The sequence below is a fragment of the Monodelphis domestica genome, chromosome 1 (genome assembly GCF_027887165.1).
Source record: "Monodelphis domestica isolate mMonDom1 chromosome 1, mMonDom1.pri, whole genome shotgun sequence".
Classification (NCBI taxonomy): domain Eukaryota; kingdom Metazoa; phylum Chordata; class Mammalia; order Didelphimorphia; family Didelphidae; genus Monodelphis; species Monodelphis domestica.
This window is the reverse complement of record NC_077227.1, coordinates 254,938,341-254,958,741: the sequence shown is the minus strand read 5'-3', so window position 1 is coordinate 254,958,741 and position 20,401 is coordinate 254,938,341. Positions and strand designations below refer to the sequence as shown.

At 35.8% G+C, this 20,401-nt stretch overlaps 1 protein-coding gene across 29 annotated transcripts in view; it reads left to right on the top strand.

The window, feature by feature from the left end:
* The window catches only part of TTLL5 (tubulin tyrosine ligase like 5), a 409,941-nt gene that overhangs the window by 8,282 nt on the left and 381,258 nt on the right, over positions 1-20,401 (top strand). For 27 of the 29 annotated variants that reach the window (XR_008914964.1, XR_008914965.1, XM_056810663.1 and 24 more), the window contains exon 3: positions 6,452-6,558. Coding sequence is in view for 27 of the 29 variants with exons in the window: in XM_056810663.1 (XP_056666641.1) it covers positions 6,452-6,558 (107 nt within the window). In the remaining 2 variants the exon portion in view is untranslated. The other 2 variants (XM_056810653.1, XM_056810650.1) reach the window with 2 other exon arrangements.

Genomic DNA, 20,401 nt, shown 5'->3' with positions numbered 1-20,401 from the left:
CCCAGTAGTTTTTTTGGTTTTTTTCCCCCACTCTATTGTGCTATCCTTTTCTACAAAGAGACAGAAGGCATTCCAGTCCTTAAAGAACTGGAAGACTACTTGGGAAAATTAGACATATAAAAGCAAATTATAATACAAAATGATGAGTTGAAAGGGGGATAAATTACTATAGGCTTGAATGGTTAGGAAAGACTTTCTGGAGAAATTGTAAATTAAATAATTAGAGAAAAGTAGGGGGAGGGCTTTTAAGTCAGGAGAATAATGTGAACAAAGAGGCAGAAATATGAGTGATTCTCATCCTCATCTTTTAGGCATATAACTTCTCTGCATTCAATCTTATTAAAAATGAAGTATTCCCCAAAATATTTCTGTTTATGAATATTTTTCCTTGTCTTTGAATTTTATAGAATTATGCTCTTGTTAAATAGCACAATAGTGTCAGTCTGTAACTAGTGATGGATTTGGCGATGTCTAGCTTGTCTCCAAAGCCAGTGCCCAAACCTTCAGAGGAAAGTGCCTACTTCTCTTTTTTCCTTCAAATTGCTTTCAAAACATGGGCCAAGGTTAAAAACATAACAAGCTCCACATGCTCTTGTTTGTGGGGAAAAAAATATCTTCAAATCCCTTTTGTTATAAATGGTCATTTTTTATCTCAAAGAACAAAAACAATAAGCATCCACATTCCATCTCTAGAAAGCTAACTAGGATTGATGCCCACATTGCTTTCCTCACTGAGGAGCTGCTGGCACCTTGCCCTAAGCATGACAGCCATTTTATTTCCAAGAATGGTAATCTTGGCAACCAGAATTTAAGGTGTGGATCCTTTTGTACTTAGTTTGGGAGTGTGAATGCTGGCATTTAAACTTGGTGGTATGGACTTTGCTAAGAAATTGGATGTGTATGAGTTCTGCTGTTAATTCCAAGGGTGTTGCAGACTTTTAAATTAAAAGCAGTATGAAATTCTGTTCTAATGCCTCCTTCTTTGTATGAATAGGCTAGGTCACATTCCTCAAAGAGCTCAGTTTGCTTTTCAAATCTAGATGCTGAAGGTACATAACAATATGAACATTTAATTAGGGAGATTTGCTGAGTTGCAAAGGTTGTCAGAGGTCATCTAGTACAACTTACTCCCAGTCAGGAATTTCTTCCAAAACATCTTTCCCAAATAGGCATTCAGTCTTCATTTGAAGACAGATTTGGTAATGAAGGAACTTTTCATCTCTCAAAGTGGTATATTTCCTTTAGAATAGCTCTACTTGTTAAGAAATGTTTTCTTATTTCAAGAAGTCTACCTCTTTGTAATTTCTACCGTTTATCATAGTTCTGCCTTCTGGAACCAAGCAGAACAAGTCTGATAGCTCTTTCACATAATAAGTACCATTAGATATTTGGAGGCTACTTTTCTGATCTTTCTTTTCTTCATGAACTTAAAGTTTCTCTTCTCTAAGCTAAACATCCTCATTCTTTAAATGGAACTTAAAAAAAAAGATTTTTATTTGTATCTTTTATTTTTAAATTTCCTAGAATTAAATTGTCCCTTGGGGACAGCTAGATGGCACAGTAGATGCAGTGCCAGGACTAGCATCAGGGAGACCTGAGTTCAAATATGACTTCAGACACTAGCTGTGTGATCTTAGATTAGTCACTTAACTCTGTTCGCCTTCTTTTCCTCATCTGGAAAATGAATTGGTGAAGGAAAGGGCAAAGGATTCCAATATCTTTGCCAAGAAAACCCCAAATGGGGTCATGAAGAGGTGGATACATCTGAACAACAACAGCAAAAGAAATCTCCTTTGTATCCTGCCCTTTCCCCCATCTAGAGATTTATCCTTTATAACAACGAATTTCAACACAACTTTTTATTATATTGGTTTGAGTCTCTTCATTTTTCTGATCGACCTAAACTATGGGTACCAATAATGCAGCAAAGATTTCCATTTTTCATTGCTTTTGACACATGACCAGTCTTTTTTTTTTCCTCATATTTGATATTATTCCACCTACCTGCCTTTGACACATACTTACTCTTAGACTCTAGGTAAGTCTTTTATTCCTCTTGCTGCTGTCATTGCTAAGTTTATAAGGTTTTAAAATATTTTTAAGAAATTATTTTTTCCAATTTTCTTTTTCTTTCAAATTCCAAATTCTCTCTTCCCCTTCTCCCTCCACCCAGTGAGAAGGCACTCAAAATCTAACCCATAGCATATATGTATAGTCAAGTAAACAAAATTCATGAATTTAGCCTTTACATTACATGTGCTTTGATCTGTACTCAGAGTCTTGTTCTCTAGCTTGTGGTAGGTAGTATGTTTCAGCATGAGTTCTTTGAAATTGTGTTTGGTCATTGTGCTGGTCAGAGTTTTTGAGTCTTTCTGAATTGACTCTCCTTATAATAGTATTATTGTTTAAATTGTTCTTTTGGTTCTACTCACTTCCCTCTGCATTAGTTCATATAGGTCTTCCCAACTTGTTTTTTTCCCCTTCATCATTTTGTTGTTGTCACTGTTTAGTTGTGTCTGACTCTTAGTGACTCCATTTGGCATTTTCTTGGCAAAGATACTAGAGTAATTCACCATTTCCTTCTCCATCTCATTTTCCAGATGAGGAAAATGAGGCTAATAGAGTTAGGTGACTTGCCCAAGGTCACACACCTAGTAAATGTTGAGGTCAGATTTGAACTCAGGAAGATGAGTCTTCCTGGCTCTAGGCCTGGCACTCTTATCCACTGTGCCACACCTAGCTCCCTTATCATTTCTTAGCACAATAGTATTCCATCATATTCATATACCATACCTTACTCAGGCATTTCCCAGTTGACAGCCATCCAGTCAGTTTAAAATTCAATGCTACCACAAAAGCAGCTGCTATAAATATTTTTGTACAGATTTTTAAAAAATCTTTTTGGGGTATAGATCTAGTAACAGTATCATTGAGGATATGCACAGTTCACTGGCTTTTTGGGGCACAGTTCCAGATTGCTTTCCAGAATGGTTGGACCAGTTCATAGCTCTACCAACAGTGCATTAAAGAACCTCTCACAATCCCTCTGACATTTGTCATTTTCATTTTTTGTCAACTTAGCCATCTGATAGGTTTGCAATATGATACTTAAGAATTATTTTAATTTATATTTTTTAAATTATTAGTGGCTTAGAGTTTTTTTATATGACTATTGATTGCATGAATTTCTTTCTCATAAAAACTGCCTATTTATATCCTTTGACTATCAAGTAGGGAATGATTCTTATTCTTATTAATTTGACTCAGTTTTCTATATCATTTAGACATGGGAAACTTCTGGCAAAGTATTTCCTCTCCTCACCCCCCCCCCCAATTTCCTGCTTCTTTTCTAATTTTAGTAGCATTGGTTTTGTTTATGCATTAATTTTTTTTTATGTAATTGATATTAGCCCTTTAAATCTCCCATAAACCTCTCTGTCTCTTGTTTGGTCATGAATGTTTTCCTTATACATAGATCTGACAGGTTTCCTAAGACTGTGAGCTAAATAAGCAGGTTTTTAGTTTCATTGATAGAGACAATTCCTCTATCAGTTCCATATAGGTTTGAGCCCATCTCATCCCATAGGTAATTTGTCATTGAAAATATGCTGTAGAAATCTTGCCCATTGTTCCTTTTTCTGTTGCTCTTTGAACCACTTGGAGTTTTAATTCTTTAATTCTAATTCTGTTTCATCCCTTGGGATAGCTAGGTGGCACAGTGGACAGAGTGGCAGACCTGCAGTCAGAAAAACTCATCTTCTTGAGTTCAAATTTGGCTTCACACACTTATTAACTTTGTGACCCTGGGCAAGTCATTTAAGTGTGTGCCTCATTTTCCACATATATAAAGTGAGTTGGAGAAGGAAAGGACCAACCCCTCCAGTATCTTTGCCAAGAAATCCCCAAATGGGGTCACGAAGAGTCAGTCATGATTGAAATGACTGAGCAACAACATTTTCCATCTGTGAACTAGTTCATGATCATAGAAACATAGATTTAGGTCTAGGAAGGCCCTTAGGGATCATCTAATCCAACCTTCTTATTTTGCAAATGAAGAACTCGGGCACAAAAAGGTTAAATTATACACTCTCTCTCTCTCTCTCTCTCTCTCTCTCTCTCTCTCTCTCTCTCTCTCTCTCTCTCTCTCTCATACAAAAGATTAGTCACACAATTATGTGCCTTAGCTTTCACTTCTGGAGCTTGATACACTTAACACAATATTATCTTTAAATAGGAACATCTTAATCACTCCTGTTCCATTTGTGTATCCTTTATGACAATGGCAAACAACTCTATTGAGTATATATCAATTTTATATATATATATATATATGATTGACAATCAGAGGCTGGTTAACAATTACTTATTAACAAGTAAGCACTCATTAAGCTCTTACTTTATGCTAGACACTGAGCTAAGCACTTTAAATGATCTAAGAATCTTGCATGATTTTAAACTATGCGTGAGATACTCCTTATTAGAGAAGAATCTTTAGGCCTTAATTTTGTTCTGTTGTGCAAAATGCTATTTTTTCTAATCAATAAATAATAACTAGGATACTGAAGGATCTTATATTTTCTGTACTTTTTAATCAATTATGTGACTAAATATGTGGTCTAACTGTAGAGAACCATCCGTAAAACCTCCCTGTTCCCTTCTCATATTTTCATCAAGAAAAACATCAATACTCATATACATTGTTCTCATAAAGATTAGAGAGTAAGCTTGGGATTATAGTTATTTGTGTATCCTTGATATTTTTTTAGTAATGATATTATTCATCTTTAAAATGTGTTGTCCTCTTGTCAGTTTTATCTATGAAACTCTCATTTTGTTACTGGATTATGCTCAAAAGCCATGCTCTGCTGGTAGTCTTCAAGAGTTCATTCTTCACCACTCTGTGATTGAAGTATTGATATGAGAGAGGTAACTCTATAGAGGAAGAACAATAATATATAATGTAAGAAGAGGTTACATTTATCACTTTAAAGTTTACAAAACATTTATCTCACAAATGTCCTATAATATAAGTAGTGTAAGTGTTATCTCCATTTTATAGAAGAGGAAATTGAAACCCAGAGAAATCATGATCAACCTTTGTTTTGGTGTATGTATCTTAAGACTGGATTTGGCTTTTTGCCTGCAACATAATAGGATTGACTTCCCGAGCTTCCATTCCAGGCTTTGTTCACTTGAATTGCTTTCTAACTATGTCTCCCCCCAGAATGTAACTGTACAATTGATTTTCTTCAGATCAAATACAGGACTTTACATTTATCTCTATTTAATTTCATCTTAACTTCTGTATACCATTCCAGCTCACTGAATTAATATTTTATCATGCAATATATCCCTCTGGGCTTTGGGTCATAGTTGTCATAAGCATGTGAGTTGTATCTTCATACATGTGGTTAATAGAAAGCTCAACTGAACAGAGCTCTAGAGCTCTGCAACATCTAACCAGAGAGGAACTCATCTCTTTGTTGACATAGATTTATTAGTCTACATTCTTTAGATCTAGTAAGTCAACTCATCCAAAATCCTTCTGTCTGTTTTCTCCTTTACATCTCTTTTATCTTGTTCACAAGAGCAAGGAGAGGGGGCAGCAGGGTGGCTCAGTGGATTGAGATCCAGGCCTAGAGATGGGAGGCCCTAGGTTGAAATTTGGCCTCAAACACTTCCCAGCAATGTGATCCTGGGCAATTGCCTAGCCCTTACTACTCTAAGACAGAAGGTAAGGGTTTAAAAAAATAAGAGTAAGGAGAAACTTTGTCAATTGTTTTTCTTAAAATCCAGATATATTATGCTCATGCTGTTGGTCTAGTAACTATAAAAAAAAAAGAAATAATGAGTTTGAGTGGGGCATGACTTGTAAACAGTTTTGGTATAGTATTATTTCTTTTTTGCTTTGCTTTATTAATAATACTAAATGTACTTTGATTTTCATTCCTGCTCTAGAATGTAAGGAAAATTCTTTAAGATTCAGTTATCTTTGTGATGAAAAATTTAAAGAATTCCAGACCTTTAAAAGGATAATTCCTTCTTTAGAATCCTTTACATTTAACATCTAACACCTTTAGTACAGATATGGCTGAGTAGTTTCCTGAAGGCATTAAAATTGAGTCAAGGTCATAATTCCATTTTAGAAGAAAATAGAACTTGTTTAATTTATTTACTATAAAAAAGGTGCTATTTAATGTAATGTTGAATTTAAATGCAGTTATGTGAAGCAAAGTAAGATTCATGGGATCACGCAGATCTAGAACTGGAAAGGAGAGGCTATCTAATAGTCCAACTTGCCTCTTTTTATATTTTTCTGTCTTGGAGTCTTGTGTTGACTTATAAGGAAGAATGATTGTGAGAGCTAAAGAGGTGCATAAATTATGGTTTGTCTACTCAGTAAACATAGTCTTTTTGTATGGTAACCAAAGATTATTTTTATTGTTTCAAGGGATCATCCATGCATTATGTGGACTGGAGGCTGCAGGAGAATTCCTGTCTTAGTGTTCCATGCAGAGGCCATTCTGACAAAGGACAATAACATTCGAGTAATTGGAGGTAGGTATTATTGCTGGCACTTATTTATCTTGCTGTGACATTTCCTAAGCATTCTTGGTATACTTCATCTTGCTGAAGCTGAGATTACATAGAGGTGGGGAAAGACTTTCTGGGTGACAGTTATTTTGATTTTCCACATTTGACAATGATTTTTCATCCTGGATTATTTTTTCCATATCATCTTCTCTTGTTACTATCTAGAGCTGTAAATCTAATGGTTAGTCTATAGTTATCTACTGGCTAGTGATATGAAGTGGATATTTTCCTCTTTCAATTGAATTTAAACTCTGTTCTTAAAGTGCTAGGAAGCTCTTTAGAGTCTCTAATCTCTTAACAGTGAAGTGAGTTCAGGAAAGGGTCATTCTCTACTTGTGGGATTTGAAATCTCTCAACTTGTGCTTCTTCCTAATCTGTCTAGCTCATTAACAGGACCCTACTTAAGGGGACTTAGTTCAGTAATATCAGCTGAAAATAGAGGAACTGAAATTTTGCTACTCTTTGATGAGAAGCTTTATCTGAAAGTAACATTAGATATGCTATAAATGAAAAATTAAAAACATATTGTGCAACAAACAGTAGACACCTCCTATAGAAGAAAACATGTTCCTAACCTGTCTCTGCTTAAATGTTTAAGTGATCACTTGTATTCCATAGCAAGAAATAGACCTCTCATTTGGAATTAACTTCACAGTACTTGGATGCCCACAGGGACCTCATCATTCTGCCAGATCACACCAACCTTTGTTCAATACTCACTGCTCCTATCTGGGGCAAAGAGTTCCTCTTAAGACCTCCCTTAAAGGAGGCCATCCAGACCAGCCATCTCTTTGTGTCTCACCTTGTGCTTCTACTTTGGACTTCTTAATCATGCTTTCATACTGGGTACCTCCTTCCCTTTTCTTAGTTTCTTTTCATGTGTTGTATTCCCCCATTAGACTGTAAGCTCCTTGAGGGCAGGACTGTTTTTTTTTTTTCTTTCTCCAGGACCTAGTGCAATGCCTGGCATGTAGTGGGCACTTAATAGATATTTATTGACTGCTTGACTAATATGTCCACTCCTTACAGGCAAAATGAGGGTATTGGACTGGATAGCATCTAAGATCCCCACTATGAAGTGGCTGACATTCTTAGACAATGGTTCTGTTTTGAGAAATCTAGAGGTATTAGCGAAATGATATGGGAACCATGAAAGCTAATGCATTCTGTGATTGTAATATGAGAGTCATAGGGTGTATATATAGTTCTGCTGAACCTAATCCTTACCAGACCAAATCTGAAGCAGCATATTCAGTTCTGAATGCCAGTTTGGGGAAAAACTATGACAAGTGGTTGTATATGAGATTTTAGTTCAAGTATAGGTTGTGCCATATGTCCTCTGAGATCCCTTCTGATGTTTTTCTATTTCTCTGAAAGGTTGTACTTTATAGTTTGAAAAAAAATCTCATTCAGCAGATATGTTGCCACTCTGTCCAAGGAGTCTCTTCTAATTTTTCAGACTCCTTTCTTTACATGTTAATCTCTTGACTTAAAAAAAAAAATACTCTAGCCTCTTGTTCATAATTTCTATGCTTGGGAGTTTTATGTTTCTGGCAGTTCTCTTCATTATACTAACAAATTCAAGTAGCTGATTGTTTAATCATTTAGTGAAAAGAACAATTTATTGATTTTTACTTCAATTACTTACCAGTTTTCTGAATTCTCTGTGTAACTTTATGATTTCTAAAGTACTGGGTGACTTAGATACAGTATCTGAAAACTATCAGGACAATTCATCCTCTTGTAATTAAATCCTCTGAGAAATAGATCTAGATCTTTTGTTTCTTTTCTTTTTACTTTTTGTCATCTATCCTGTATTAGATATCAACATTGTTTTTATCTTTTTATTTTTGTAAGCTTTAAAAGTTCAATGCTACATCAAACTTCATTGCTCTTAGAAATGTTTTATATGATATTATTAATTTCCTTTCTGCTTTATTAGGACTTTAAGTATGCCTTTTTACAATAATGCTCTTGGAAAATTTTGTATATAGTGAATTTATAAAATTAGCTTATATTTTATACAGCTCATGCTTGTTTATTTGAACAGGGAGGTGGTATGTTTGTGGGTGATGGCAAGATCAAGTGTATGATTATTTCTGAGTGTAACTGAGGTGGGGTGAGAGTGTAGGTCATTAGAAATGAGCAGACTGAGGAACTAGGAGGAAAGGGTGTTTGAGAGAATATGAATATTTATATCAAGTATGAGGCTAGGAGCTGAGGAGGAAAGATTCTGAGCCAAGTATTACTAAGGAAGGGAAAAATCTCATAGATCTGTAGACAATAGCTACAAGAATTTTATTGGATAACAGATATGGATTAAATAGACTTCAAAGGAGTTGAGCTTATTGAGTCGTGGTAGAAGTTGGATGTGGCATTGGGGAACAAGGAGTATTTTCACTTCCCTTTCTCAGTTAGTAAGGTGGGGATAGTGAGTGTTGAATAGCATGACCAAGTAGCCTGAAAAGGGCTTGGCAAGCTCTCGCACAAGAGATTCGTCTTTCCTTAACATCCCACATGCCTCTGTAACTTATCCTTAAAACTATCTGTATTCAACCAAAACTGTTCCCATCAAAAAAAAACAAAACAACAATCTCGTAATTTCAAAGTCTAATGGCCTTTTCTCAGTCCTCATACTTCTTAGTCTCTCTGCAACCTTTGACATCTTCAATCATTCTCTTCTCCTTGATACTCTATTCTCTAGGTTTTTGTGATACTATTCTCTTCTGGTTTTCCTCCTGTTTATCTGACTGCTCTGTGTCTGTCTCCTTTGTTGGATTTTCTTTTATGTCATGCTGGCTGACTTTGGGTTTCCCACATGGGCCCCATTCTCTATATACTATTTTACTTGGTAATCTCATTCATTGCCATAAATTTCATTTGTCATGCTCTGAGCTTTATCTATCTCTGACCTTTCTCTTAACCTTCAGATTGTCATCTCCAATTGTGAGTCTTGAACCAGATGCCCTGCTTACATCTTAAACTCATCACATCCAACACTTAATTCATTTCCCCCATTCCCAACCTTTTCTTTTTCTAACTTCCCTATTATAGTTGAGGGCACCATCATCCTCCAAGTCACTCAGACAACCCTAAGTGGCATCCTGGATTTTTCCTCTGTCTGACCATCCCTATCACTCAACCTCCAATCTGTTACCAAGACCTGTGAATTTTACCTTAATAACATCTCTCATAATATTCTCTTTTTTGATACTGTTACCACTCCAGTATGGGCCCTTGCTACCCCATGTCTGGCCTATTGTAGTAGACTTTTTCTTTTCTTTTTTAAAATTTATTTAAATCAGACCAAGATCTGTCAGCTCACCATTTGAACCTACCATCAACCCCTCATTGAGAACACAAGAAAAACAAAATCTATTGCAGGCAGAGCAAATTTTCTCAATGGCCATGTCCTAAAATAGACTTGTCTCATTCTGCATTCTGAGTTCTTCACCTCTTTTGGAAGGTGAGTAGCATGTTTCATCAAAAGTTTTCTGGAATTCCGATTGGTCAATATGATGATAAGAGTTCAGCACAACAGTTTACAATCAAATTCATATAGTGTAACCTGTTCATACACTACCCAGTTTATGGGCACCCCATCAGATTCTTGTTTTTTGCCATCTCAATAAAAAGCTATAAATATTTTTATACATCTTTAGCATGTTTTGCATTAGGCCTAATCTTTTCTTTAATCTACCCTTATTTTAATTCTCTCTCTCCCTGAAACTCTTTTCTATTTCCCTGTTGAATGAAACCATTTCTGTATTCAACTGTGTGTATGTATAACCTTTTTTCTTTTAATCACTTCAAATGAAATTGAGATTCTAGTGTCAGCTGCTCTGCTCCCTACCCTCTTCTCCTTGTTTATATAGATGTCTTTTATATAGATGTCTACTTGTGCACTTTGTATGAGGTAATTTTACCTTTCTTCCCTCCTCCAGCATATTCATCTCCCTTTTTCTTCCCAATCTTTTCTTCAGATTATCAAGATATAAAAGAATTACTTCCAGACCTTGTCTCATTGAACTCACTTCATGAACCTTGATGATAATTAGAGATCAGAGGAGATATGTGTATTATCTCCCTGTATTTGAATGTAAGCAGTTTATCCTTATTGAGCCCCTTATTGTTACTTCATGTTTACCTTTTTATTTTTCACTTTATTTTCCTGTATTTGTACTTAAAAGTTTCTATATAGCTCTCATCTTTTTGTCATGAATGCTTGAAAGTCCTTTATTTAATTAAAGGTCATTTTCCCCCTTATATCATTATGCTCATTGTTGGTTGTAAGTCCATATACTTTGCCTTTTGGAATATAGTATTCCAAATTTTCTGCTTCCTTAGACTAGTGGCTGCTAAATCATGTGTGATTGTGACTGTGGCTTTTCATTATTTGAATTCTTTCTTTCTTGCTGTTGGCATTTTTTTTCTTTGACTTGGAAGCTCTGGATTTTGGCAGTGATATTCCTAAAAGTTTTCATTTTGAAGTTTCAGGAGATAATTGGTATATTCTTTCTTTTTTCACTTTGCCTTCTGGTTCTAAGAGATCTGGAGTTTTCTTTTTCTTAATTTAAAAAAAAAACTCATGTTCTGTTATAGAATTAATTCTACAAATCAGTTCCAAGGCAGAAGAGCAGTAAGTGCTAAGCAATTGAGGTTAAGTGACTTGCCCAGGGTTCACACAGCTAGGAAAATGTCTGAAGCCAAACTTGAACCCAGGGCATCCCATTTCTACTGAGCCACCTAGCTGTCCTGGATAATTTTCTTTTAAGATTTCTTGAAATATGATGCCTGGATTCTTTTTTGGTCATGATGTTCCAGTTCCAATGATGCTTAATTTTTTTCTTTTTGATCTATTTTTAAGGTGAGTTATTTTTTGCTGTGAAAAACTGTGAAAGGGAATTTTTTATTCTCTTTATTTTGAGTTAATCAGTCAAGAAACACCTACTTAATCCCTACTTCACCCCTATTTAACACTTTGTTATCCATCAAGAAAGAGATCACAAGTCCTTTACTTGGAGAGCTCCACCCTTTTAACCCAATAAATCAGAAACTTGTAAATCCTTCGATAACACCTTCAGAAGATGAGAGGTGGATCCCATAGATACTGCCCCCCAGGGCAGTGCTAGGCAATTTGGAAGCTGTGATTGGCCTCTGTGAAGAGGAGAACGGACAGGAAGTAATGTGCAAAAAGGACTATAAAAAGTTCTAAACAGCTTTGGCTTGTGTAAGAGTTAAAATTTGGGGGAAACTGAGGCAGTAGAAATTAGTTTCTCTCTGCAAGGAGTATTATATATATTTTTAGGTTTATTAAAGGTTGAGAATTTAAGAAAATACAAGTAAGAAAGGCACGTGCTAGGTTGGCTGAGAGACCCAATTCAATTTCACTCACATCATGAAAGACGCATCTGCTCCGAAGCAAGCGAAAGTAGGAAAGAGGGCCTCAGTAGGCGGGGAACTCCTTTAAATAATAATTTGTGATCTCACCCAGGTGGAAATCTCAGTGAGATTAGAAGGCATTCTGGGAGCTAGCAAGGACTCCTGGGGTTTGGAGTCCAGAGTTCAGGTCTCCATGTTTACATTCCTTTGTTTGATCCTCTGGGAAGAAGGGTTTTTCCCAAAGGATCATGAAAGCATAATCAATTTAAAGATTATAATAATTTGAGGATGAGAGGAAAAAACAGAACAAAACCAATAATTGCTGGATGCATTGACAAAAAGCCAGTTAGGGGGCAGTCCCCTTTGACATGAAAGTATACATGCAAATAAATATTCAATCAACTACACCCAAAGTTTATTCTTGTGAAGCTTATGATCTGGAGGCTTCTTCATGGTGTCTTTTCCAACAGTTCAGTTTCTGGATTCAGAGAGGTAGCATCTTTCTTTACCTAAAATTCTTCTAAAAAGGAATTTAAACTTTGCAATTTAAATAATGATATTTATAACCATATCAATATATATCAATAACCCATTAAGAGGGTTATTGAAAAATACAGGATTACTTAGGGATGCATGGCTGAGGTATAAGGTATATGAATCAATTGGTAAGAGAAATTAAAAAGATATCAGAAAAATCCAAATAAAAAAAGAAAAATTTCTGTATGAAAATATAGACTATCAAAGTCTTATGTGTAAAAACTCCAAATAAAAGAAAAATAAATCTATAACAGGTCCTAGAATCAGGGCCCAATTAAAATGATCTAAGCAATGATGCATTTACCCAGTCAGTAGCCAATACTACAGAAAGTTACTGCACTATGAAAGACAGAAAAAGGGACCAGATTATAGGAGCCAAGGTTTGGGGATACTTGTCTGTATATTCACGAAGAGTGTGGATACAAGGAAGGCCTACATCTTAACGTATGTCAAGTGTCACAACCCCGAGTCTCACACTAGGTTCAAGTCCTTAGTATTGGCTTAGAAGCATCAATCCTACCTGGAATGGCTTTTCTTTGGCCCTATGCAATGGCTCTTTTGTGTATATTTTGTCCTGGAATCAGACAGAATCATTAAGTAAAGTCCCATAATTTTTTAAATAATTAGTGGCATCATTTTTATAGTCAAGCTTTTGGGGGCATGCATTAGCAAATATATCTTAAACTTATATTACTGCAAAATCAAAAAGTTAAAGAAAATCTTAATGCTGGTGACATGTGTTTCAAATATAAAAAGGAAAGAAAAAATAAAAAAACTGAGTATTGCACATGCTAGAAAAATGTAATAAAAGAGTTTTAAAAATTCAAAAATGTAGCTTACAATCATTGACACACTGTGTCAGCTAAGAAAATATAGAATACAAGGCTTTCTCACCAAAAATGAGATCCATTTCCTCTTCATATCTAGTCATGATCCACTGTGGGTACAAGCAAATGAATTTTACAAGGTAACAGTTTTTTTTATAAAGAACAGTAGTACAAATATGTAGGTATCAATATCCCCAAAATTCTCAATAGTCCAGCTAATTACAATAACAAACAAACCCACTATCATATTTCACATAAGTTGCTGTATAACATTTTAAAAAACCTATGAATTGATGGATATTTGTCACAAGTTTTTACAAACGTAGCAAATCTTTCAACCTTGGTAATAAAACATTTTTAAACAAAGTAAAACTAATTTTGGGTTTAGAACATCATCAAGAAATCTAGATATCATTCTGGTGGAAGTAAAGTAGTGAGCTGAAGAGTTTATGAGAGGTGTTCCTTTTTTGGAGGCTTTTTAGGGATACATGCCCTGAGATTAACTGTCCAACTTCCACTCACATATTTAGAAATGTGGGAAGGTTGGGGGTTATAAAATGTATTTCAAATGTAGGGGCAGGCAAAAATGACCAGAGATTGTTAAGAAAAAATTTCTAAAAATCGTGTTTTAAAAATAAAAAAACACCCTTAAATTCAATTGAGATATTTAGCACATTAAATTTTCTAAAGGTTGTTATAGCAATTGTAACCAGTTCTGATGAAGTCCATCTACAAAGTCAAAAATAGTAAAGCTGTTTTTTCATATATGGGCTTAATTACAATGATATTTGTTCAATATGGTTATAGGGGAAAAGCAAGAGAATTTAACAGTAGTCAAAACTCAGTACATTAAAATGAACAGTATAACAGAATAATATTGAATGCAGTAACATATGAATTTAAAATCACAAAGTTAAACCTTAAATAAAGCAAACAGCAAAATAAATAGAATACAGAGATTTTTATAAACCATTGGAGTCTGAAATGCCTTAAAATATAACCTCCAGTCTTTTTAAAGTTCCTTGGCTTTTTATCCATTTAGATGTTTATTGTCGGAAGGCAGAGTGGTATGGGCTAAGCAATGGGGTCCAAGCAATCTGCTCAGTGTCTCAGGCCAGATTCCAACCAAAGACTTCCCGTCTCTAGGCCTGGCTTTCAGTCCACTGAGACACCCAGCTGCCTCCCCAAAGTTAGCTAAAAGTTTGTACAGTGCTGAATTTTTTTTCTGACACGCAGGTGAAGTCAATAAAAGGATCAATGCAATTAAAAGATATCCTGTAAAATAGCCATGTTTCTAAGTTCCTGCTTGAAAAAACCTTTCTTCTTTCCCTCTTGTCTCTCTCCCCTCCTACCATCCACCCACGTGGTCAATACCCCTGTTTTTTACCAGCTAGTCCTGGGTGATAAACAATCTGCTCCAAGGCTAGAGTTTGTTGGGCAGGCAGGTCACCAGGTGGTCGCCATCTGGGTCAAACAGGAACCAGGTGAGCGAGAGAAAGACCATGAGCAGCAGCCGGAGCAGGAGCGGGCAGCCAGGGTGGGCAGGTGAGCTGCAATCTGGGTCAAACAGCAAACTGGACTGGAGCGGATGCAGGAAAGCAGGGCCGGGAGCTGGAACGGGCAGCTAGGGTGGGCAGTGCCGATACCAGGTGAGTGCTATCAATCAAACAGGTCCAGATTACAGGCAACAGTAGCCCGGCGGGAAGGGCTGTGACCAGGTGATCGATATTGAATCAAGAAAGTCTGAAGCGAATGGCTGCTGGCAGGAGCTGATCAAGATGGTTTTCTAAAAAAGCATCTTGGAGAAACCTGGCTTAAAAAAAATTTCTAGGCACTAGCGATTAAAAGCTGAATTTAGTAGAGAAAAGAATCAGAAAAGAATCAGAAGATTGAGATATTTCATTTTCCCAAAGTGGTTGCCAAACTGTAAGATTAAAATTTGGGGGAAACTGAGGCAGTAGAAATTAGTTTCTCTCTGTACGGAGTATTATATATATATTTAGGTTTATTAAAGGTTGAGAATTTAAGAAAATACAAGTAAGAAAGGCACATGCTAGGTGGGCTGAGAGACCCAATTCAATATCACTCACATCATGAAAGACGCATCTGTTCCGAAGTGGAAGTAGGAAAGAGGGCCTCAGTAGGCGGGGAACTCCTTTAAATAATAATTTGTGATCTCACCCAGGTGGAAATCTCAGTGAGATTAGAGGGCATTCTGGGAGCTAGCAAGGACTCCTGGGGTTTGGAGTCCAGAGTTCAGGTCTCCATTTTTACACTTGGGTGGCTTGAATCTTTAATCTTTGGCTTGGAGCTTTGGCTGGTGACTTGCCTCTTGGAGGTGACTTTGGACTTGGACCTCAGCTTCAATTTGGGACCTTGGCTCTTGTACTGTTTCTTGGGTGAGTTAGTAGCTGGCCTTCCTTTTCCTGGCTTTTGGAGAGATTCCTGGAGAGGCCTTTTCCTCTTGGAGGAGGCTGTGTGGGTTCAACACCTGGTCCTCCAGTTGAGGGTTAACAAGCACCAGAGAAATATATAGTGTGATAGGCTAGACATCTTCTCTACCCTCTTTTTTTTTGCATTTCTCTACTTTTACTCTTTCTACCTCTTTGTAAATAAAAACTACAGAAGTCATTTTGACTTGAGCTATATTTTAAATTGGTGACCAACATATTATTTTAGAATTCTCACATATTTAGTCAAACACTTAACTTAATTCCTTACAATGCCTTAACATTTTCATCTATTTTTTAGCTTTTTGACTCAATACTTCTTGTTGCCTCATGGAATCCTTGACTTCTATTTGATCTATTTGAATTTTCAGGGAGTTTGTTCCTTGAGCAAACTTTTGTACCTCTTTTGCTAAGCTGTTAGTTAATCCTTTTCCGTTTCATTTCATTTCTTTTTTTTAAGGAAAAATGAGTAAACACCTTTTATTCATACTTCATAAACAATAACAATAAAAAGAATAGTTGACTCTACTACACTAATTCTACCAGCTTTTCAATGTACCAATTATAAACTGGACATGTTTGATATCTGCACAATTTTAAAAACCAAAACCAACCAAACAAACAAAAAAACCCACTTCAAATAAAAACCAGGTTCCAGACAAGAATTCAAGATCAAGGCTTTAGAAATTTAAAGTGAAAGTACTAGAATTTATATACTATATCATGGTTTTTTTTTTTTTATCCCAAAATGGTTAAACACACATTCAAGTGCCAGGATTTTATAATAAAATCTTGTCATTGTTAGCAATGACTCATCCCCTGTATTAAAAAATGCTCACAGCATTATATCAATTTCCTCCTTAATATTCATACAGTGTCCTTTTACTTCCCTGCCTGCAGTTGAAACAAAAGCAGTTAGACCAAGGTCTTTTGGAATTCATTTAATTGCTTTTTAAAGATGAGAAAATGGGGAAAGAAAAGATAAGTTAATTTTTCAAGTTAAAAATTGGCTTTACGTCTCTAATCTACTAAAGACATTATGAGCAACAAACACATGATATGATACGATATAACTTAAGCCTTGCTTTTTTCCATTTCTTTCTTCCTTAGCTCTCATTTTCCTCCCCCAATTTTTTCTTCAGGTGCTTTCATTCCATTTATGAAGACATTTTTAAACTTAAAAACAAAACAAAACTACCCTTGCTTCATTTAGGAATTCTAGTTGAGTTTTTACCTAAGCTGCATTTTAAGAATTTTTTTTGCCTGAGGCAATGCTTATAGATATTTTGGAGCTATTCTCTTCTTTGTTCGGGTCTTGAGCATCCCTGCTACTGTCATAACTTGTTAGTGGTGGCGTTCTTTTTTGTTTGCTCATTTTCCCAGACTATTTCCTGACTTCAAATTTTCTTAGGGCTGGGCTTTATGACACTTCTGGAGTGAAGTTTTGGGCTCTTTTCTACTTTCTTGGAGTGATGAGTGTGTTTTTAATTTCAGGATCTCAGGAACAGACCAAGGCCTTGCCCAAGGCAGAATCTGCTGCCTTCCTGGTCTGAGGTCTGCAGGTTTGTGACTGGGGTTGCATCTGAGAGAGAGTAGACTGCTATTGGACTCTGTTCTCATCATCCAGCAAGGAAGCTTTGTTGGCTCAGAAGAGTAGAATTGTAGGTTCCCCCTTGGTTTGGGATTCTTGTCCTAGTTATTCCTTTGAAAGTTGGGCTACATATTAGAGATTAGATCCTTCTTTGCACGTGGAAATAGAGCCATTTTTATAGAGATGAGAATGTAGGCTTGGGTGTGTGGTTATCTACATTCCCTTAATTATATATATATATATATATATATATGTATATATATATATATATATACATACATACATACATACATACATACATACATACATATACACATACACAGAGAGTCTGTGATGTTCCCCCCTCCCCAAATATTTGGTATTTCTTCTTTCAGTCACCTTGAGAATTGATTCATTAGTACCCTCAAAATTATGCTGCTTCCAATATGAACCTTTTTTATGTATACTTGGTATAGTCCCATGTTGACAAACCTGTAGCACTCATGCCAGAGGGGGCTGCTCCCCTCCCCTCTCCACGTGCACCTGAGGACATTTCTCACATGACTTACCTCTCTGCCCAGCAGCCTAATGGAAGTGCTTCCTTCCTCCCCTGCCTGGGGTAAGGCAGGGGACTTACATGCAGCATGAAGTTTGAAATTTGAATACTTGGTCTCAAAAAGGTTTGCCATCACTGGTATAGTCTATCTGGTATTTAATTTTTAATTTATTCCATTTTTTCTCATAGCTTTTCAGAGTCTATAATGCTAGAGTCCATATATAGAATGCTACTGTTATTGAGGGAAGAAAGTACCTATCATAGCCATCTTTAGAAATCTTTTCTATTTTTTATCTATTCATTTTCTTTCTTCTACTTTCATTTTTAACCCCAATTACAGAATTGGCTATATCACCAATAAACTTTTTTAATAACTTTTATTCTCCTTATTGAACTTCCCATATTATTAGAGAGGCTGCTAAGCTTAGACAAGTAAAGTGACTTTCTTAGAATGACAACAATCTTTTATTTTTAAATTTTTAATTTTTCCCCTAACTCCCTTTATTTTTTATTTGAAGAACTTTATTTTTTTCAAGAACATGTATAAATAATTTTTAACAATTGTTTTCTGAGTTTTTATAATTCAAAAGACTTTCTTTCCCTCCCTCTTCTTCCCCATCTCCAGACAATAAGTAATCTTATATGTTATATCAGTATTGTCTTTCAATACATATTTCTATTTTCCTCATGTGGTGAAAGAAGACATATATTGCACATGGAAGGGAAAACTCATGAAGGAAATAAAGTGAAAAAAATGGTATGCTTCAATTTGCTTTCTATGGCTGTGTATAGCATTGTTCATTGTGGGTCTCTTGGAATTGTTTTGGATCCTTGCATTGCTAATGTTAGTTTAGTCCTTCAAAAATGATCATTGTACAATATTTTTATTACTATATATAATGTTCTCCTGGTTCTACTCACTTCACTTTGACAATACTCTCTTATAACTTAAATTTAGCATTTTATTTTATTTAAAAATGTTTTATTATATTTCCCCCCAATTACATGTAAAAATAGTTTCTAACATTTTTCAAAAAACATTGAGTATTTAATTCTCTCCCTTCCTCTTCCTCCCTCTTACGTAGATTTTGTATGTACAATCATGTAAAACATTTTTTCACATTAATTCTTTTGTGGAAAGAAACTTGAAGAAAAAAAGTTAAGCAAATGAAAAAAAGTTTACTTTGGTCTGGATTCAGACTCTTAGTTCTTTCTCTGGAAGCAAAAGGCATTTTTTATCTTAAATCCCTTGATATAGTTTTGGATCATTGTATTGTTGAGAATAGTGTAAAAAGGAATCTTTTATTCCCTTTGTCTATTTTAAGTTAATCAATCAGGAACTTGAAGTACCCCTACTTAACACTTAGTAAGTCACAAACAAAGAGAGTTCACCCTTGCTTAATTAATTAACACTTATTCCTAAAAGACCACAAGCACCCCCAGCCCCTTTGCTAGGCAAATTGAAAGACTTTGATTGCTTTCTGAGATGTGATAGACCAGCCCACAGTGAAAGGAAGGAGAAAGCAAAGAGACAGGAAGTGATGTGGAGAAAACTGCTTATAAAAGCCTGCCAAGGGCATTCCCAGGGACTTCTCCTGCCTTTGTGGCACTTGCTGAAGGAGGACTTCTGCATTGGGATCTTCTGCGTTGGAGGGATTCTTCTGCCTTGGACTACTGAATTGGAGATTGATTCTGCGTTTGTAAGACTCTTGCTAAAGAGACTGTCATGACTCCTGGTTGGAGATCAGGACCTTAGGGAGCCTTTGTCGGAGTTGAGCTGGATTTCTTCAGATCGGCAATTATAGGGTATTTAGCTAGGCAATATTTTCTACCTCCTTCCTACATTTCCCACTTTGCGCTCTCTACTTATAATAAAGCTGTAATAAAGCTAGTAAAGCTACTAACAGACTCCTACTTTAATTTTAATTTTTATAAACGGTGACCACAATAATTCTTTTTAACTCATAAATTTAGTCAAATCATTTCTAACCCTTACAATAGCTAAGTTATTCACAGTTTTTAATTGTATAGTATTCCTGTCATGGTATACAATAGTTCTCCTGGTTCTGCTTATTTTACTTTGCTTTGTTGTTGTAGCTTCAGTTCATATAAGTCTTTCCAGGTTTTTCTGAGCTCCTCCGACTTACCATTTCTCATATGGAACCTTCTGTTAGGGGTAAAATTTATGGTTGGACTAAATATAGTTTGGGTTAGTTGCCAGGGATTTAATTACTAAATCCCAATGAATTACTCAAGTCAAGCTTTTATGGTAGTTTATTCACATTAGAGGGAAGAAATTAAGGAAATAAGAGAGAGAGAGAAAGAAAGAGAGATAGCTGCTCCAGCCTGGTCTGAACCAGGCATGAATTCAGAGGCCCCAGCCAAGGGGTGGGGTGGGGAGGGGAAGGTGAAGAGGATTAAATTTCATATGGCTTCCAGCCACAAGGCCTCCTCCAAGATGAGGGGTCTCACCAGAGGTTAGTGA